Consider the following 19,691-nt stretch of genomic DNA (forward strand, 5'->3'; position numbering starts at 1 on the left):
TTGGTGATGCTAAGGCGCCTTTATTACGTGTCATTGATTCAAAACAACGTCTGAAAAACGGTAGCGTGTGTGAACTTGAACCTACACATAGAATAGTTTTTTCAAATTTGGACTATAAAAAACTACTTTCAAATACGATTCAATCAATTTCCATAGAGTTACGTACCGAAACAGGTCAATTAGTCCCCTTTTCAGGAACCGGTAAAGTAATATTGCGTTACAGTTCAAAAAATTTGGTGATTAAAACAATGGAATCGTACTATACCAATCAAGCATCTTCGTTGCCTTATTTTTCTGGACACTATAGACAAAGAGGAAGTGGCTTTGGAGCTTTAGCAAGTGGCATAGGTCGAATCGCCTTGCAGCTTGCACGGTAATGATGAAGATGTTTTCAGCAGGGAGCCAATTCGACGTCTAGCTATATGCCTTAACACAAATGAAGCGTTTTTAGGAAGCAAACAACTCAATCCTTTCCACTTTCGTAAATTCAATCTGGAGCAGATTTGTATTTACCGAAATGGACTTCCTGTTGCTGACAGTCCGATAAATACAACTGATGACAAACGCTTATATTTCAACACAATGTCAGACTTAGCCTATATTGACAATGGTCATGGAATTAAATTGTCTGAGTACCCGAGCCATTTTATTATGGTGTTTGATCTCACAAGCACTCAGCAGGCGTCGCATGATTTTATTCACCCTGAACTCACCAATTGTTCAATTTCAATAGAACTCAAGTTTTCAGTTGCCTTGCCAAGTAATATAGAAATTTTCATTATTGGTGAGAAAGCGAGCACTATTTTCATCGATTCGGCTCGGAAAGTTTCTAAAAATCATATTCTGACAACCTAATGGATGAAGACAAAATAAACAGCCTGATTCAAGCATGTAAACTTCTAAAGTACAAATTTTGTGTTGTCTTTGCAGCTGATAATTTTCCCTTGAAATTGTCACAGAACAGATTCATTATTGTGAATGTATCCAGCTGTGATTCTATTGGAACACATTGGACACTTTTGTGTAGGAAGAATGGCAATTACATTTTCGCTGATCCGCTTGGACAGAAATTAACATCATACAAATGTTTGTACAACAGACTGGCCTCTGCTGCTCTTGATATTCAAAACGTGTATGAATTGCTTAGAAATCAACCTATACAAACACAAAACTCTATATTGTGTGGCTTATTTTGTATTTATGTTGCTCATTACATTTATAACAACACAGAAATTGTAAAAATGAGTGATGTTGATTTGATTCGATTTGCGCTTCATATGATGCTCTAACTAACTCTACTAAAACTCTGCTTAGTTGAATAAAGTTTTTCTTTTAAAATTTTATTTTCTCTTCATACACTATGCGTACAAACAAAACATCAGTATCAACAAGCAAATTACCATATCCGCTCAAAAAAATGTCCATTATTTGGCAGAAAGCACCTGAGTGTGGCCCAGACAAGATATTTTGAAATCTCTTTAGAGATTCACTTGCAAAGCTATCAGTTCGAGTTTGTTGGTTATTGGACTTTGTAATACAATTTTGCAATGACTTTTGATGGAGTTGAAACTGTACGCTGCTTCCTTGCTGTAGTCGTCGTCGATTGTCTTCATTCAACGTCACGTTGCTTTTGTTGTTGACTTTTTGATTAGCAGCTACGTTAGAGAAGTTTGGCAACAGTTTCTGAATTGAGTGGGAATCTATGCTCAAATTTTTGTTGTATTCAACCGCCAAAACAAGCTTTTGAAAAATTTCTCCATTCAGCTCTAGGGTATTTGAATTGGCAAACAAAATCTTAAATGTTGTGTAGAGACAAGGCACTGTATAGCTTTTTTTAATTTTTGATTTGTCTGAAGACTTTGTCACGTCTGATGTATCCACCAAAACATGGTAATGATTAGTTTTCAAAGTGCAAAAAGGGTTTTCAAAATGAACACACACAGCATAATTTTTTACACCATTCAACTCCGGTTTTTCATCGCAAACTGAAAATTTGAACGCCTTCTGAAATTGTTTGAAGAAACCCGGCGATCGTTCAAACATTGCTTCAACCATTTTGATTAATCTGTGGAAGCAGCCGAGGATGAGGACGCTGATTCGTATCCAGAATCTTTTTCTGCTAGTTTAGGTTTTTTAGCCACCGGTTTTTTAGTAACCGAAGTATCTTTTTTCCCTTCTGACTCAGGCACCGAGTTTCGTATCCTGCCACTTTTTTTCATAAGTTTGTCAAATTCCTCTGTTGTAAGGGATATTCTCTGTTCAAATTCGTATTCATTGTCTTTTCTCTTAAAAATTTTCAAAAAGACATACGTCCCGGTGTTTTCATAGGTTTTGAGAGTAGCTCTTATCAACCTCTTTTCTGTTTTGGATAAATCGAAATAGCAATCACCGTACTCTTTGTCTTTGCTTGCAGTGAAAGGCATTTATACCAAATTAGCTTGGAAGTTTTTGTTGTAGAACGTAGTCAACTGTTAGCGAAAGGTTAATTTATTCAAATGTTAACTATTCATTCCAAAACGGTACTGATAAGGGTGTTTCAAGTGATTTACATATATCACATGTCTTCAGAGGCCCATGTATTTCCCATATAATTTATTTATCGCGGAGTTATATTTAGATCAACAAGAGGTATATCTTGGCATTGCCTTGATAACCCACACACATACACAAATACACACTGGTAATAGTCCCTAACACCATGAGTTTCAAAGAAACTAACTGATAAGAGGGGAATAATACGTGTTAGGTGTGATAATTCCCTCGTAACAAGGAACCAAAGTGTGGTTTCAATTACAAGCAACGTGCTCCCCACCTCAGGCGCGCGGCATGCGTGGGTTATACGTGTGTGGTCTACTTATCCAACTTGGTCCAAATTAATGAAAAACACCTGGCGTTCAACTAAAATTTTGTAAATACATGTGCAGTTTTAAGGCGTGTGCCCAATTCTGTTATAAACAAAGTAGTAAAGCACATACGTTTTCAATCAAAATTCCGGGCTAAAATAGTTGGCCTTTGGTTGTGTCGGGGGCAGATAAGAGAACTGCCACTGGACTCACATTGTTAACTCGCATAAACTACATGGGGGTAAATTCCCCGCTACATTTTATTTCATTTCGGTTCCGAAACAGCAACTCTTTAACTTTGTTGAAAGTCCACTGTCTGAGTAGAAGTCAAATTTTGTGAACAAGTATCCTTGCGCTTAAAATACCTTCACAACTTTTTCTTGTTCAATTATCAAAAACATTCAATTTGCTTATCTTCTCTTCAAAGCATTCCAAAATTCTTTAAAACATTATTATCTCTTCAAAATTCTTCAAACGCAGAAAATGTCTTTCCATATCCTAAGCGACCAAAACAATGTCTGGGAGCGAACAATTGTGTACCAAACCTTTTACGAAAACTTTGTGGTTTTTATCCAACAAAAAAGGACAAACGAGAAAGAGGAGAATTGGACAACGCTTGAACACTTTATGATACCTAAAATCTTCATTAATTTCATTGCAACCTTGCCGGACAAAAAGGAGAGTGAAGATTGCGGTGGAACCTTTATCACTTCAGGCGGGTTCGTTCCATCTTTGTCGTTAACGCATCCTCTTTACCCGTATGACATTGTGACGCTGCCAAAAGAAACTCGAACTATTCTATACAAATACGATTGTGACTGCGTGCCCTTTTTCGAAAATCAGTTGGGAGTAGTTCGGGCCTGCAATGACCTAGCCGATTTGTGGGGCCTTCCACATTCTCCCGAGTCACCACCACCAACACCAGGATGTGTTTCAACGCCAACTTCTGATCCTAGTGCCACTGTGACTCCGGAGAGCTCACCGTCTCTGTTTTCACCCGTTACAGAGGAGAAACTTGCATGGAATTTTGGCTCACTACCAACTGCAAGTCAATTGATGCAGAATTTGTCTGCGACCGACTTCAGAACACCGTCTGGCTCGACGACACCAACAACAATTTTAGAGACCGGTGCAAGCTTGGTTGCAACAACAACAACAACAACAACACCCGACAACTCCGAGACGCCAAAAGTCACTCTCGCGCCAAGAAAAAGAAGGTCCATTGGACCTTGTGAAAAACTCTTTGATTAGAATTTCTGAAAGGAAACCTAAACTCTCAGTTTGATTGTGTGAAGAATTGCTTTTTGGAGTAATCAAAAATTGTGTTTTATAAAAATGTTGAGTCAATTTCTTTGATTTATTTGTTTCGATTTTGTAAAGGAGATTAAAAATTTTTTGTGTATAAAATAAAAATTTAGTATTATTAGTTTGGTTTTTGAAAATAGAAAAAAAATTCGAAGGACTAAAGACAAACTGAAATTTTTTTTCGAAAACCTGTAAAAGTGACTAAATTCGCCAAATGAAGAAACATGTATAAACATGGTTTTATAGAGCACAATATCGTCTACAAAATAGGACTTGAACAACTCTATTGAGAGGTGGAGTCTTTGCCCATTTTCAAACCTTTTTTCAAACAAAGTGCTCGAAAAATTGGAAAATTTTTGAAGAAAAACGAAAAAAAAAAACAATGAAAACGAAAAAGTTGGATAATTTTGTAAGGAGACATTTTGCTGAGCGCAAAGTGTTCTACAATAGAACTCTTAACAAAAATTTTGGAGGAGCACAATTTTATGGGTCACAGAGAACAAAATCTATGTTCAGTCAAATATTTTTGTCTTTAACTTATCACCCTACAAGTGGAAGACTGATGAGGAAACTATTGAGAAGTATCTCATATGATGTAAAACAACATGCTCTTAATTTTTGGTCCCCATAAACTTTTTCATATCTGTAACAGAAAAAAAGTTATTTGTAAAAAAGCAAAAATTTTGTGAAAACTATAAATTTTGAAAAATTTTTTTTCTTTCAAATAACTTGAAAACATGCAATTTTTCAATGTTTCAATGTTATCTCTATGTTTTTTACTACAATTTGAAGGTGTTACTTTAGAAATTTCTCATAAAAAGTTTTAGAGAAAAAACACTTTTTTCTGAAAAAAGGTCAATTTTTCCGAAAAATCGAAAAATATTGATGATGTGGTTGTTTTGCTGAAAAATACTCAGAATGAGTTTTTCTTACGACTTTGTAACAGAAATAAAAGGTTATGATGATCATGGCCAAAAAACCCCGGGAACACGGTTTTCGCAAACACCTGTTTTCAATTAAAAACATGTGGCTTCCAGATGTTTTGAAAAATCGTGTTCCCGAGGTTTTTTCACACTTCTGTAAAAACCGGTCCTCATAAAATCTCACGCTGCGAAACTTTGATCATAAGAATGATGAAGCTAGCTGCTCGCCAAGTATGAGTTCCATTGAAAATTGCAAAAAAACAAAAAAAATCAATTTTTTTCCAACTTTTAAAAACATTTTTTCTTAGTTTTTTAAAATCTTTCAACCCTCAACTGATTCTGCTACAACCTCCAGTAATCATTGATGAGACTTGTTATACTAAAATTCAAATCTATTTTGAAAAAAATTTTTTTTCAAGGTTTTTGGTTAAAAAAACTGTGATAATCAACTTTTTTATGCCTAAAAAGAGATATTCAGTTGCACTAGAACACCAATAAAGCCATTTAACCATATAAGGCTCGCTAAAACACGTCATTGCATAGTCATTACGCATATATTGCATAGAAAATACGCGTAAGTCTCCGACTATTACGGCAAAACATTGGTATTTGCATTTTAATTCAACTTTGCATAAGACATGATTGTAGCCCTCTTTGGCCAGAATACCAATCATATATGCAAATGGATTTGCGTAAAACATGATCTACGCCCTCACTGGCGAATGATGGAATTTGCATAAAGCAGGACTAAATTTGCATAAATTGCTAGACGCCCTCTTACGGGATAAAAAAATGTTGTTTCTAAAGCCTCATCCATCTCCTAATTTAATTAATGGGGCTGTGAACATTGGGCAATGATATTATTCACTCTTGTGTAATCCTTTAGTTAACTGATTGGAAAGAAACTTTGTCCCTAGAAATTTCGTTTTGAACATGTTTTCAAATTCAACCAATCAGAACGTTGGTTATTTTTAGAGAGTTGAAGGTTTGGTTTAGCTCGAACTCAAAACCATTTTATCTTCAAATTGATTCAACAATGAGTTTCTCGTGCAAATTTTGTAACGCCAAATTCACATTTCGCACCAACCGCAATCGTCACCAAAGGAACTTGCATCCAGATGAAGTTGGAGTGCCAGTGTACCGCTGTGAACACTGTGATTTCACTTTAAGAGATCTACGAACTCTCGAACGACATTTCGGAAACCGACATAATCCGTTAGTACAATGTTGTCTCTACTGCTACATTGGCTTTGATTCTGCTGAGCGCTTTACCTCACACTTAAGAGATCAACATGGACTGCCCTCGAGAACTAGTGAAACAAGCAGAAGACCAACAGAATCCGCCTTTCAAGGAGCACTTCAAGTTTTCACTATTGATGGAACGGAGGACGACCAAGATCTCATGGAGTTCATGCTGAACAATAGAGACATCATAACGGACCTTATAAACAGCGAAGTTTCGACTGCAGCCAAAAAAATTCAGTTTGTTGTGTCTCTGGATCTGTACAAAGAAAGAAATGAAAATGACAACAAGGAACAAGCTATCGAAATCTTTGCTAGCTCTGAAATGACTACAGTGTACTTGGATGGACTCTCAAACAAAGATTTTTTCAAGATGTTGAGTAAGATGTTGAATATTCTCTTCATGTTTTCGTCACAAGGCAGTGGATGGATTCTACGCAAAGTAAACAGACAGGAAATCAAGATAGCCGCCTTTGCCCCCGTGCATGCATCGTCATATATAGCTCTACCTGGTTTCCTGAACGGATGCCGTTCATTGCTCAACATACGAAACCATTTTGATCACAACTGCTTCGTGTATTGTTTCGTTGCCGCGTATCACATCAAAAATCGAATCAATTTACTGACAGAAGGTCGATCGGGAACTGAAAAGACGAATCCAGATACGTACAAGAACGCGGAACGACAGCCGGTTGGAGACTATCAGATGCCCATGCCAATAAACAGGATCTCATACTTTGAGGACGCCAACGACGTTCGCGTCAATGTTTTCGGGTAAGTGTTTCTTTAATAATATCAATACAATTCAAATATTCCCGCTCAACGAATCAAAATGTTAAAACTGTATTGGTCTTCATGAATCTGTTTTGTTTACAGAATCGAGGGAACACGTTTGGTGATGATCTACGTTTCCAAAAAGTCAAACAAATCCTTCACAATGGACCTTCTTCTCCTCCACGACGAGAATGCCCATCACTACGTTCTCATCTTGAATCTGGAACGATTTGTCGCATACTTCAAAGGTATAGCGCACCGTGAAGCGCAGCGTATTTGTCGAAATTGTTTTCATTTGTGTACAAACAGAGAAACTTATCAAAACCATGTTAAGACATGCAGTGAACATGCAGCAGCAGAAATTGTTATGCCAAAAGAAAGCAACACTTCCCTACAGTTCAGAAACTGGAAAGCACGCTGGTTTCTTCCTATCGTTCTATACTTTGACAGAGAATCTTATCTTGTTCCAATCGCTACAGCACAACCCTCACCCTCTACTTCCTACACAGTTGCAATTGAAAAACATGAACCTTGTGGTTATGCAATAGCAGCCATAGAACACGGTAAAGCAACTCCTGTCTACTTTGAACTCAAAAGAGGTGACAACTGTATGAACGAATTTGTAAAATCTTTGCACGTACTGGCGCGGGACATCTACAACCGAAAACGAGCTTTCTACGGACCCTACCGAGGACCTGTTCCAGCGCGTGGAAATAACACAAGATGTTGGATCTGTGAAAACGAAATAAACGATGAGGCTGAGCTTGTTCTTGACCATTGTCACTACGATGGTCATTTTCTAGGGTGGGCGCATCAACTGTGTAACACTCGTCGCAGAACATCTAACTTTACGCCAATGATTGGTCATAATATCAAAAAGTATGATATTCATCATATATGTCTTGCACTAGCAGAGTGTGAGCCAGAAACGAAGTTTGAAGTTATACCTTCTACGGACGAAAACTATATATCACTCTCTGTTGGAGTGTTCATAAAAAATTTTGAGTCGGAGGCCGGACAACAAGTACCCATCTTCGAATACATAAGGTTAATTGACTCGTTTAACTTCATGCCCCTATCCCTCGAGTCCTTGTAGCTGATCTGCCTGACAATCGCTTTGACATTCTACGCTCTAAGTATGAATCTTACTCCAATAGCGATTTTCAACTTCTCTGTCAAAAAGGTTTTTACTGTTATTCCTACATCACATCAGAACAAGTGTTTGAAGAAAAAGTGTTGCCTCCATTATCGGAATGGAAAAATACATTGCATGGCGGTGAAGTCACTATCAGCGAAACCGACTACAATCATGCTCAAACAGTGTTTTCAAGATTTGGTTGTCAAAACATCGGCGACTACCACGACCTTTATCTAACCAGTGACACTTTGCTCTTGGCGTGCGTCTTTGAGGCTTTCAGAGATATCTGCTATGACACGTACGGTTTAGATTGCGCACAGTACTATGGAGCATCAAATTTATCAGGAGATGCGTTCCTCAAGGTGTGCAAACCCGACCTGCATTTGCTAACCGAGAGAGAACAACTTGAACTTGTAGAGAACATGATGCGCGGAGGAGTGTCTTCAATCTATGAGCAACGACTCTTTCAAGCAAACAACTGCCATCTGCCGAACTATGATGCTTCTAAGCCGTCTACATATGCGTTGATGCTAGACGCAAATAACCTCTACGGCGGCGTAATGCAGAACGATCATTTGCCCTTGAAGGATTTTGCGCTAGATGCACACATCACGCTCGAGGAAGTACTCAAAATTTCGTCAACGGCACAGCATGGATACATAATTGAAGTTGATATTGATTATCCACCCGAATTTCATGAAGCTCATCAAGATTACCCTCTGGCGCCATGCAAATTGAAAATCAAACATTCTTGGCTGAGCGGTTACCAGAAAAATTTGAAAGTACAGATGCACTTACCTGTAAAGTCATCTGGGCCAAAACTCGTCCAAACGCTGTTGCCTAAAAACCGCTACACGCTACATTATCGGCTTGCCCAATTCTACAATTCAATGGGGCTCAAAATTACAAAACTTCATCGGGCATTAAAGTTTGAGCAAGCGAACTGGATGCGACCCTACATGGAGCTAAATACCAGTCTCCGGATTGCTGCCAGTACTGCTTTTGGCAAAAAGTTCTATAAGTGCATGAATAATTCAGCGTTCGGAAAAACGTGCGAGTCGAAAAGGAACCGTGATCAAGTCGTTATTGTTCGAAATGCTCAAAGTGTGCTACAAAGAACGCAAAACTTTCATTTTAAATCGTTCAAAATCTTTGGAGAGAGCATGGCTGCGATGAAAACTGCAAAAAAACGGATTTATTGGAACAAACCCACTATTGTAGGGGCATGTGTACTTGATCTGGCCAAATTACACATGTTCCAATTCCATTATACAGTGATGAAGCCAAATTTTGATTGCAAAGTTCTCTACTCGGATACTGATTCACTGCTATATCGAATCAATACAATAGACGTTTATGAAGATATACGCCAAAAAATTCATATTTTGCAACATTTCGACTTCTCTAATTATCCACCACAGCACCCGCTCTTCTCCAAAGTGAACGAATATGTCGTCCTGAAGTTTGAGGACGAGTTTGCCATCGTGCCTATTCAAGAATTTTGTGCTCTCAAGCCGAAACTCTACTCAGTAATTGCAATTGGTAAGTTAGTTTTCATCACACTCACACGTATCAATATACAGCTTGTTGGTTGGGACTGTTCCTAATGTTCAATATTTTAATTTAGATGGCGGGGAAAAGAAATCAGCTAAAGACGTCACAAAATTAGCACAACGACAACTGACGCATGACAGATTCAAAGAAACGCTCTCCTCTGGTCGTTTGATCCGCACGCAAAACCATAGAATAGCTTCTAGCAGCCACCAACTCCATACAGTAACCATTAATAAAGTGTCGCTCAACGCTTTCGACGATAAACGATACATTCTTGAAAATGGGATCGGTACGCTGCCGTTTGGTCACATAAATATTGTCCACGATCGTTTCTTCGACGAAAACGACAATTTCGATAATGAATCGTTGAGTTCCTGGTCGTCTGGAGAGTTGTGCGAAATTGAAAACCAGAGGGAAATTGAAACCACAGTTGAAACGAATACTGACAACGCTGAAATCCCTGACCCCGGCTTCGTAAGAACCGCCGCAATCACAGAGTCTGATATTGATTCTGATGAAATTGCCGATGAAAATGAGATAGAAGAAGAACGTCCAGTGTATAACCCATTTATTGATTATGAAGCGATAGAATCAGACTCTTAATTAACAAAACAATGCGCTATTTTGTATGCAATTTGACGCTTTTGTACGTGTTTAATTCTCTTATTTATAACAGTTTCTATAACAATTCTATTCTATATGTTGTAACGTATAAATTCAGCTTTAATTCAAATCTACTTTGCTAGGTTTTGCCACAAATAAGCAAGAAAAGTTGAAACTGGAATGGCTTTCCAATAGCGCAATACCAACAATAAGCCACCAGACAAATACATGTAGCGCAATTACCACTTTCCTAACTTAAAAGATCTCCCCTAAGGGATCAGGGATCCCCCTCTGCTGAACGGATCTCCAAAGGATCTCCCCCCCCCCCGATCTTCCTGTATACATACGATACTACTGATATGTTCAATGAACACAAAAAATTTCACAACCATAATCAGTCTAGTATTATCCCAAAGAAGATCCAAAAAATGAATTAAGTGCATGAAAAACTTGCTATCTTAAGAAAAATGAGGACTCAAATAACTCGAAGATTTACTCATCCATACAGGCGGTTTCAAGCTCTTAGTCGGGCTATAACGCAATATCATAATGATTGTTGGACTCTTACCATTGAAGTTTGGTCTTATTCTTCCATCGTAGCCGTTGAGAAGATTGTCCAGAAATTTGGATGTCTCGTTGTCAGCTGGATTGGCAGATCTGGAAACCACAACATTATACAAAGGCTATAATAACTCCTTAAGAAACCAAACGACTCTGCGGGAGTCTGCGCGGCAGGCACAGAATACTCCAACTTAATTAATAATTGATAATTTTGGTTGCTGCGTAATCGCAGAGGAACAGCATTAGGCGACTTCGGCCTGTTCTCAGCTGCCCCTTTTCTCATTACTCCCCACATTTCAGACTGTTCTTTTTATGAGCAGCTTTGCTCTTTTTTAGTGACTATGTGGTGACTATGGCCACTTTTTTTGAGTCTGAAATTTTCACGTGGTACCATCATTGCGGGCAGCAAGTTTTTTTTCCTGACAAGTAAAATAGGTTCTTAATTTAGAAAGGCTATTTGTTTTCATAAGGACACACGTTGACTCATAAAAGAAATTTATATCTCAAAAACATGACACTTAAATTCACCAAGAGGCCATGGATGCAGAATTTGCATTGGCAATCTGCAATTAATGCCAATTTTATGACATCTCAATTCTTAAAAAAAGTGCCAGAAAATTATCACTATTATTATAAAGAAAAAAAATAGATTTAATTTTTTTTAAATGATTAACTAAAAAATCTGAATCTTCTCAAAAGACATGATTAATGCCTAAATGAGCTACCTAAATCATTGGAAATACGGAAAAACACGTGGAACAAAGTTTTTGTCTTAAAGAAATACCCTTATTTTCAGTCCCTTTGAGTTTTTCCGTCGCAGATTTCAATCGTTTATTATGAATCTCAATCTCTATCACGCATAGAAAAACTCTACGAGAAGAAAAAATTGTAGAGGCTACTTTACTTTTTACTAGCAGCCTAAAATTAGCTACAACTGAAAAAATCAACAAAAATTGGGGGTATATAAACTTAAAGCAAAGAAGACCGTGTGTTGATATTATATTATTTGGAGTTTCGAAATAAAAAAACTTTTGTGCTGCCCACCATTTTGCAGTGATTGCTGATTGCCATGGTCCACTTGCAAAATGGGTGCTTTTTAGCTTTTACTAACTTCTCTAGTCGACGAATTTGTTGGCATAATAATATTCGAATTAATTTGTTTTGGCTAAATGCAATTATTTGTACAGAAAACAAAGAAATAAAATTGATCACTTTTTATATAAAATGTTTTTAGCGATCCAAAACACTTCGAGCAGAGTTCAGTGAAAATTAAGCTAATGAAGGCTTCCCAATTGATCTTCCCGATAAGCATTAAAATATTATACTTGCGAGACCACCAAAAACACTGAAACTAAACGTACGTCTTCAATGCACAATACAAAAATCCTTTGTAATGGGCATGAGCAATTATTGTTCCGATATGGCAGATTTAAAAAATTTTTTAAAACTAAATAACAAAGTTGGTAAATAGTGCATGCAAAAATCTCAGTTATTCATTTTAGAAGTCTAACTATACAGAATTCTTGGGAATTTTTAATCTTGAGGTTTGAATAATGACAATTTTTATCAGTGATACTGAATAAAATGTTGTGAGTTTTATGATAATGATTAGAAATTCTCTCACCTATGTTTCTTTCATAAAATGCGAAAAAGCATTGTTTTTTGTTAGTCAATATGTACCCTCAGTTTTGCCCAAACTAAACTTGTAATTGCGCTCATTTATTGAAGACATTTGGTACAATCAGACAAAACTGATTTATTTTTGTTATGGAAAAGTTATGTTAAAAAAATCTCCAGGTTATTCTTTGTCGGTTTGAAAGCAACTTCGATTCTAGTATATAACAATATGTGGATACAAACTCACAAGACCCTTTCGAACAAAAAAAAACAGTATAAAACTGAATACTCTACCATCCAATAAAATTCTCCTTTTACATATTTTAGAGATAAACAATCCGCTTAAAGTGCAGCGACAGACGCTTTTACTTTTTTGTTGAAAAATTCAAAAAAAATTAAAATGTGATTTAATTTTTCTCGGTTTTATTTAAGAAATTAAGTTGATCAAGTTTCTGTTGAAGCGTCATTTGGTTTTTGGGAAAAAGGAAGTTGGCTAAGAGAACGCCGACAAAAAGGGAAGACAAATCAAAATTGCACACAATGTCAATGATCACACGATATCAAAATCAACCTTGCTGAAGCAACAGATGAGATAAACAAAAACACAATTACAGTCAAAAACAGCTCTGCGAGAATAAAAAGCCGATAGAAGGCTATTGCGTAGATATCCAAAACAAGCAACAGAAATAGCGAGTACACAAAAACGAAACAGGAAAACATTCGAAATTAAAATAATAGGTACTTCAAAACAAAATTTTTCTGTGTTTTCTAGCAATTGGCATTGTTCACCTATTGCTATGGCCTAATTGCGATAGAGCAAATTTTCAAAGATGAGAAAATTTTAAGACTTAACAACTTTTCAAGTATATTTTTTAAAGGGTTTGTATAGAGTACTGGGGGGGGGGGGGGGGGCAATATATCAAAAGATACAAAAAAGTTGTTTTGGTCCACTGAAGTTCTTGTTGCATTTGATATGTTAAGTTCATCAGTCAGATTCGAGCTGATTTCAGAAAATCTGATTAATTTTTAATTTTCTCATTTTTATTCCTTTTTATGCAATTTTGAGTGAGAACATCAAGCCTAAACAGTTGAAATGATTCGCCAAAAATCCTAACTGAGATCTGAAATCCCTCATAATATATATTTATTTGAAGCATGACATAGCTGTACGCGAGAGCGCGTTTGTTGTCAAAGATGTCACCACTTTCTCACTCTAAATAAGCCTTTAAAAAGTGGGGACATGCAGCACATTATAACTAACCATGATCGTCCTGAATAATTAAAAAAACCGTCAGAAGGGTTCTCTTAATAGTTTTTTTAATTATATATATTAATTATTTGTGTTTTGCAAAATTTAGTTGGAAAAAGCAGGTTTTTGCGAATTCTGCTAATTGAACACTTACCCATATATAGCGTCACTAACGTCAATATTTAGGGCAAAAATTAAGACGCAGATTAACTTCGATAAGGGGAACATTTTGAAATATACTTTCACGTTCAAAAATAAGAAGAATTTTATCGAATTTTTGGATTTTCAAGGATTGATAACAGGGGCAAAATAGGCAAAATCTTAATATTTATTGATTGATTCTGATTAAAATAGTCCTTTTTATTAGCGAGAGGAATTATTGGAGCGAAAAAGTGATTTGATCACGCGGATCTTACCCTCCGTTTTTACGCCCCCACCGTAAAATTAAAACGGAAAAGAGCGATTAAAAATCTCTTAAGATTAGAGTCAGATCGCAGTTGGGGGCGAAATATGTTGAGAACAGTGGGGGGATTTTTGGGCGTATTCAAACTGATGGTATTACAAAATTGCAAAAAAAAATTGATTAAGCGTATCGTTGTAAAGGGTATAAAAAGTAAGAGACGGGGAAATCGGTTTAAAATGGTAGGATAACACTGATTATGTGAACAAAAATTGGATTTAAAGTGAAAAAATAACTGAGGATTGAATTGAAATAATAACTAAAGAATTGTTGAAAAGTGAACAAAATGTACGCTGAGTAAGAATGAGAGTAGACTGCAGATGAGAGGGGGTCATTTTTTTCGGGAGGGGTGGATTTTTGAGGATATGGGTTAGGGTAAAGGGGGTAGGGGTGGGTAGGGGGTGGTAGTGGGGGGAGGGGGGTGGTTAGGAGGGTAAAATCGGGTTGTAAGCGGATGTTAGCGGGCGCAATTAGAGACGCATTAAAACGGGAATATCAATTTTATTGTTCCCTTTGAAGCGCATGTTGTGTTGATAGCGTTATCTTCCACTAATTGGATTTGAAAGTATTTCTCAGCCATTAAAGAACTCCGACAATCTGGGAAATTTTTCCAAGCCATGAACTCAAATAGGCGCAAATTAATCGAACAATCTCTGAGCATAGTTCTCTATACTATTTATAACCAAGCAAAGCCCTATACTAGTTATAACAAAAATATGTATAACTCAAAAGTGAAATCACAAAAAACATAGCATTGAAAGAAATGTATTAACACCGCATACTGCAATATTTAACGCAAAAAATAAGTAAAAGTTTTTTTTTTTCAAATTTGACGAATTGAACCCCCAAAAACATTGATTTTGTATACGTGGTTATGTGTTCTTCAAAACTGACAACCGTGTCAAAAATTATCAACGGGGTTTTGACTCAGTCTTTGTTGCATAGCCTCTAATTGGAAGAAAAGCAAGTCAACTAGAAGGTCAAAAAGTCAGTTTTGAGGCACCTTTAATCTATAAGGGGGGTCTCATTAGTGACATTTTTTCTAGTTATTAATACTATTTTTTAACCTTTCCTTACCATGCTATAACACTTTATACAAAATGGGTCAAAAAAGGTTATAACGAATGTTTCGTTGCTTAATTAAACACAGAGGAGTTCAGTTATCTCACTATAGCAAACTTATAGCTTGTGTGCCTTCGATATGAGACAAAATGGAAAATGGTTGCCATGGTAATGACCAGGTCGTCCCTTCCGTTGGAGGGGACAATTTTTTTCTTTTCTATTAAAGGATCTGTCATTTATTGTTTTAAACTTATTGAAGTATAAATTGTAATAGCTAGTTTTACGTTTAATTAGCGTGGTCGCGTTAAAAAAATTTTTTGTTTATTAGCCAGTTAAATTGTGACTAATTTTTTGAATTGTGCATTTAATTAGAATTGTCAAAAAATTAACAACGAAATTAGGAAAAAGTTTCTCCTAAAACATTCAGACCTCACTTTTGCGCGTTTAACTCGAGCCGAAACTGCTCAGTAATCATACAAAGATCATATATGATACGATACAAATCTTAGACTATCTCTTACTATGAACTTAATAAGATTTCCTTTTTTCATATATGACTTTGTATGATTTTTGAGAAATCATAAAAGATTTATGTATTAAAACAAAGAAACCATAAACAATGCCGTTTGCTTAAACGTCGAATAAGCGTATATGATTTTTCTATGAGTAGTAAGAAATCATAAATGGTAATAGTATGATTTTCTAGGAAATCATATATGATCTTAGAATGTTTGCTAACAAATCGCTAATGATATTAGTATGAGTGTCAAGATTTCATACAAATCATATATGACTTTGTATGCTTCACAAGAATCATGTATGACTTTGTAAAATTGCTAAGAAGCAACTATGGTGAGCAACACTGGTCAAAAGAAATCAAGGAATTCTCGTCTATAAGTGGAATGCGTTACTTTCTTATTTTGGTTCTTTTAGTAGCGTTAAAAAATCGACAAAAACGTATTAAGAAAGATGGGTACTTTTCCATATTTTTGATAAAGTGATCAAAAGGTTCATTTCTTTCTCCGCTTGGCTCACAGAATTTTTCTGTGATTTTAATCACCAAAGTTTCTCGTTAATTAAGAGTTTGATAGTGCCTATTGAATACAAAAAATCAAGACTTTGTTAATCTCATCTGTTAATAACTTTTTAATAACTTTTCGGATCTTCTCATTTTGTGTACCCCAGTTTGTTATGCACAACTCAGGTAGAGACCAAGTGCCATTACGCAAAAAGTCATTAAATAAGAATATGGGCAATATAGTGCGTCGGGGTGGGGAGATGCACCCTCTAAGCTGGGGTGGGGAACGGAAAAATCCAACTTTTCCTCTTTTCCCCCACTGAAATTTACATTAAATAATAATTAAATAAGTGACATTGAAAAATAATTTGGCAAAAAATAAGCAGTCTGGCAAAAAAAATTTGGAACGTTTTCCTCAAGTTACACGTCTAGAAGTTTTCAAAGACTGCTTGAACTTGAACAAGAGAATTTGCCTGATAAGCACCATAATAATGGCAATCAATTTGTAGAAATTAACTGGAAAATTTTTGAACCAATCAATGGAAAAAACATGGAAAATTTTCATACGTGCGGTTTTCAATGGTGTGTCTTTGTCTACGACTGTTGTTATTAAGAATTTACCAGAAAATGATCGACTGGGTACCTTTGAGCCATATTGAGTTTAGAGTAGGAAAATTCTGAGACATGCAAGGTAAAGTTTTGTCTTACAATAATAGATGTCTTGAGAGTCAGGTCTCTTTTAAGTCAAAACAGTGAATGTGGTTCTGTTTTTACCTAGACTGTGTTCCGCTTATTTACCTAGACAGTGTTCCGCTTATCGATGAATGTGCTGATTCATCTATTTTGATACACAATTTTTACTAAAATTTGTAAGAAAATAATAAACTATAAAAAATTATTGGAAGCCAGAATGCTGAAACCTTTATTCCCAGGAAAACTATTCGACAAATGCAACTTAATTGGTAAAACCCTGATTTGAAAATTTTGCTTTGAGATTGTTTCTGAAGTATTTCAAATTCAAAATTTAGTTCAGTCATCTTGACGAAAAAAAAAATTTCTTCTTTCTGAAATGGTTTTTTTTGTTTTGTCTTATAAGCACAAAAAATTAACAGAAATTTTTGCTTGAATGGATTTCGATTTATGCTTTTACACAGCATTATTTAGTACAACAATTTAAATTGGAATTATTTTCATAAAAATAGTTTCAAAAATCACTAAAAAGACCCTTTAAAAGGTCTTTTTAAGGATCCTCAATATAATTTTCTCAATTATCGCTCACTCTCTTTCTTTGTAGGCTATAAAAATCACTGATAAAAAGACAAAGTATCTGGCAATATAAACAAGTAGTTAATAATGTTTCCAACTTCAATTTCTATTCAAAAACTGACAAAACCAAAAAATGATAAACTCCAAAAAACTAATTTGTTACCTTGATTTGTTTTAGAGTTGATACTAATTTGGCTGCTTACATAAATCGTTTTTTTTGTGTAGAATGAAAGAAACAATTCGTTGTCATAAATTATTCAGCTCAATTGGTTTTAGTTTTGAAAATAAACAAGTAAAAGTAAAAAAATGCTTTCATTCTTGTTATTTTTATTTGTTTTCCTTTGGCAAATTACAAAAATTGTAATTTTTATTTCAGGCAAACATTTTTGTTTACTAAACTCGATTGATCACGACTCAAAAAACAGTATTTTGTTCTGCTATTTCTGAAGTCGACGCTCTAATTAAATCAACATCCTTGTCAACGTATGTTAGTGAGATACGACGTTGCAAATTATAGCTCAGAAGTAGAAGATTAATTGTTTCAAAAACGCAGTACAATTAACTTCAAGACCTCGTTCAAGGTTCAATACTCTAGTTGAAGTACATTTGCAAAAAAAACATTAAAGGGACTGCGTTCAATCTGTTCAAAGTTAAAAATAAAAAACCTCAGAAACAGGTGAAGGTCATAAAGTTTCAGAACTTTAAGACCCGGAGAAGTTTTACTTTTAATCGAGCCTCTCAGAGTTAAAATCTGATTTATATAAATTCATCGAGCCTTCAGCTTGCTTGTATTACTAAAAAAAACAGGTTATTTTCATGAAAAAATGAGAATACGAAGCAGAAAAAGATTTTTTAAAAAATGCCGAACAAAGAAAAATTATTTTTGATGAATTACGAAGATTTATTTCTAGTGAATCCTGTTAAAATATACCTTCACAAAATATTCAGTTTTCAACAAAAGTGAGTTAGACAACCATAGATCAGGTAAGTTATTGGACGAACAAGATAGCTATGCGTTTTGAATGCTAAATTAGCCCGAAAAATACTTTGTCTATGTCTTAAATGTGAACTAAAGACAAAGTTGTTCAGTTCTTTTTGAAATTACTATACAATTTTCCGAGGAATTCTCATGACATCAAAATAATATAAATGAACTTTCTCTCGCTGTTACGTACAAGTTATTTTTCTATTCTGTACCTACAAAAAGGGTTCAAAATAGAGAAATTTTGTATTAATTAAAAATGTAGTTGTCATTTTTACAAGCATTTTTAAAACTTTTTTCTTTTTCGTAAGAATTAAGATAAACTAGCATTTCTATTCAAACATCAATCGAGTTATTCTAATGACTTTCTAGTATTTGAGTATCCACAAAAGATTTCAGTCTTCATAAAGCTGTTTAACAAAAAACAGTATGGCTTGTGTTGATATCCACTTCGCAAAATATTGAACAAAAGTAATAAAATTTGCTTCGTCAGAAAGTGAACAATTTAAATAAAAGTCTATTTTAAAAAGCAACAAAAACAAAATTAAAATAGTTTAATGGCGGCCAGATTGCGCAAAGACTTTGGTTTGATTTGATTTTTGTAAATAACTAGAAAAAAAGGATATAGTTTTATCACTGAGTTTCCACCTGTTCCTCAGTGGAACAAACTCTCTTCACTTTGATTAACAGAATTCTTTTCGTTTGAGTTTAGAAGCTTGAAATTTCCTTCTAATAGACTCAAATATTGGAATATTTTCGAGAGTAAATATGCACCATAGAAATAAAAGATTGGGTTTTTTCTGCCATTTGGTCCGCTGAAAACAACTCAATTTGAAGGTCGCATAATGATCAGATTATTCCGTGCAATGCAAAGCTTTTAAAACATCTCATTATTGCTGATTTTATTCTCAATCGGTCTCATAATATCTTTTTCGTCTGATTGCGTAATGCTCACCTTTGTCTGAAAAGGTTTAGGTATAGTTCAAATTGCTCTGATTTTAGATCAATTTTTTGCTGATTTATCTGATTTTAACTCGATTGTCTATGATTTGGTCTGCTTCAGGCTCAACGTTGTCCGAATTGGTCTCATCTTT

General features: G+C 35.3%; 2 protein-coding genes across 2 annotated transcripts in view; one reads left to right on the forward strand and one right to left on the reverse strand.

Annotated features, from left to right (window-relative positions):
* LOC142349040 (gamma-aminobutyric acid receptor subunit gamma-3-like) overlaps positions 1–19,691 on the forward strand; it is a 184,635-nt gene that overhangs the window by 71,222 nt on the left and 93,722 nt on the right. The gene's annotated exons all lie outside the window — the stretch shown is intronic.
* The window catches only part of LOC142349687 (glycine receptor subunit alphaZ1-like), a 58,198-nt gene that overhangs the window by 27,027 nt on the left and 11,480 nt on the right, over positions 1–19,691 (reverse strand). Inside the window, exon 2 of the mRNA XM_075401417.1 lies at positions 10,951–11,039. Within this exon, the coding sequence (XP_075257532.1) occupies positions 10,951–11,039 (89 nt within the window). The remainder of the gene's footprint in view (positions 1–10,950; positions 11,040–19,691) is intronic.

This window comes from Convolutriloba macropyga, chromosome 11 (assembly GCF_964194025.1).
Source record: "Convolutriloba macropyga chromosome 11, txConMacr16.3, whole genome shotgun sequence".
Classification (NCBI taxonomy): Eukaryota; Metazoa; Xenacoelomorpha; order Acoela; family Convolutidae; genus Convolutriloba; species Convolutriloba macropyga.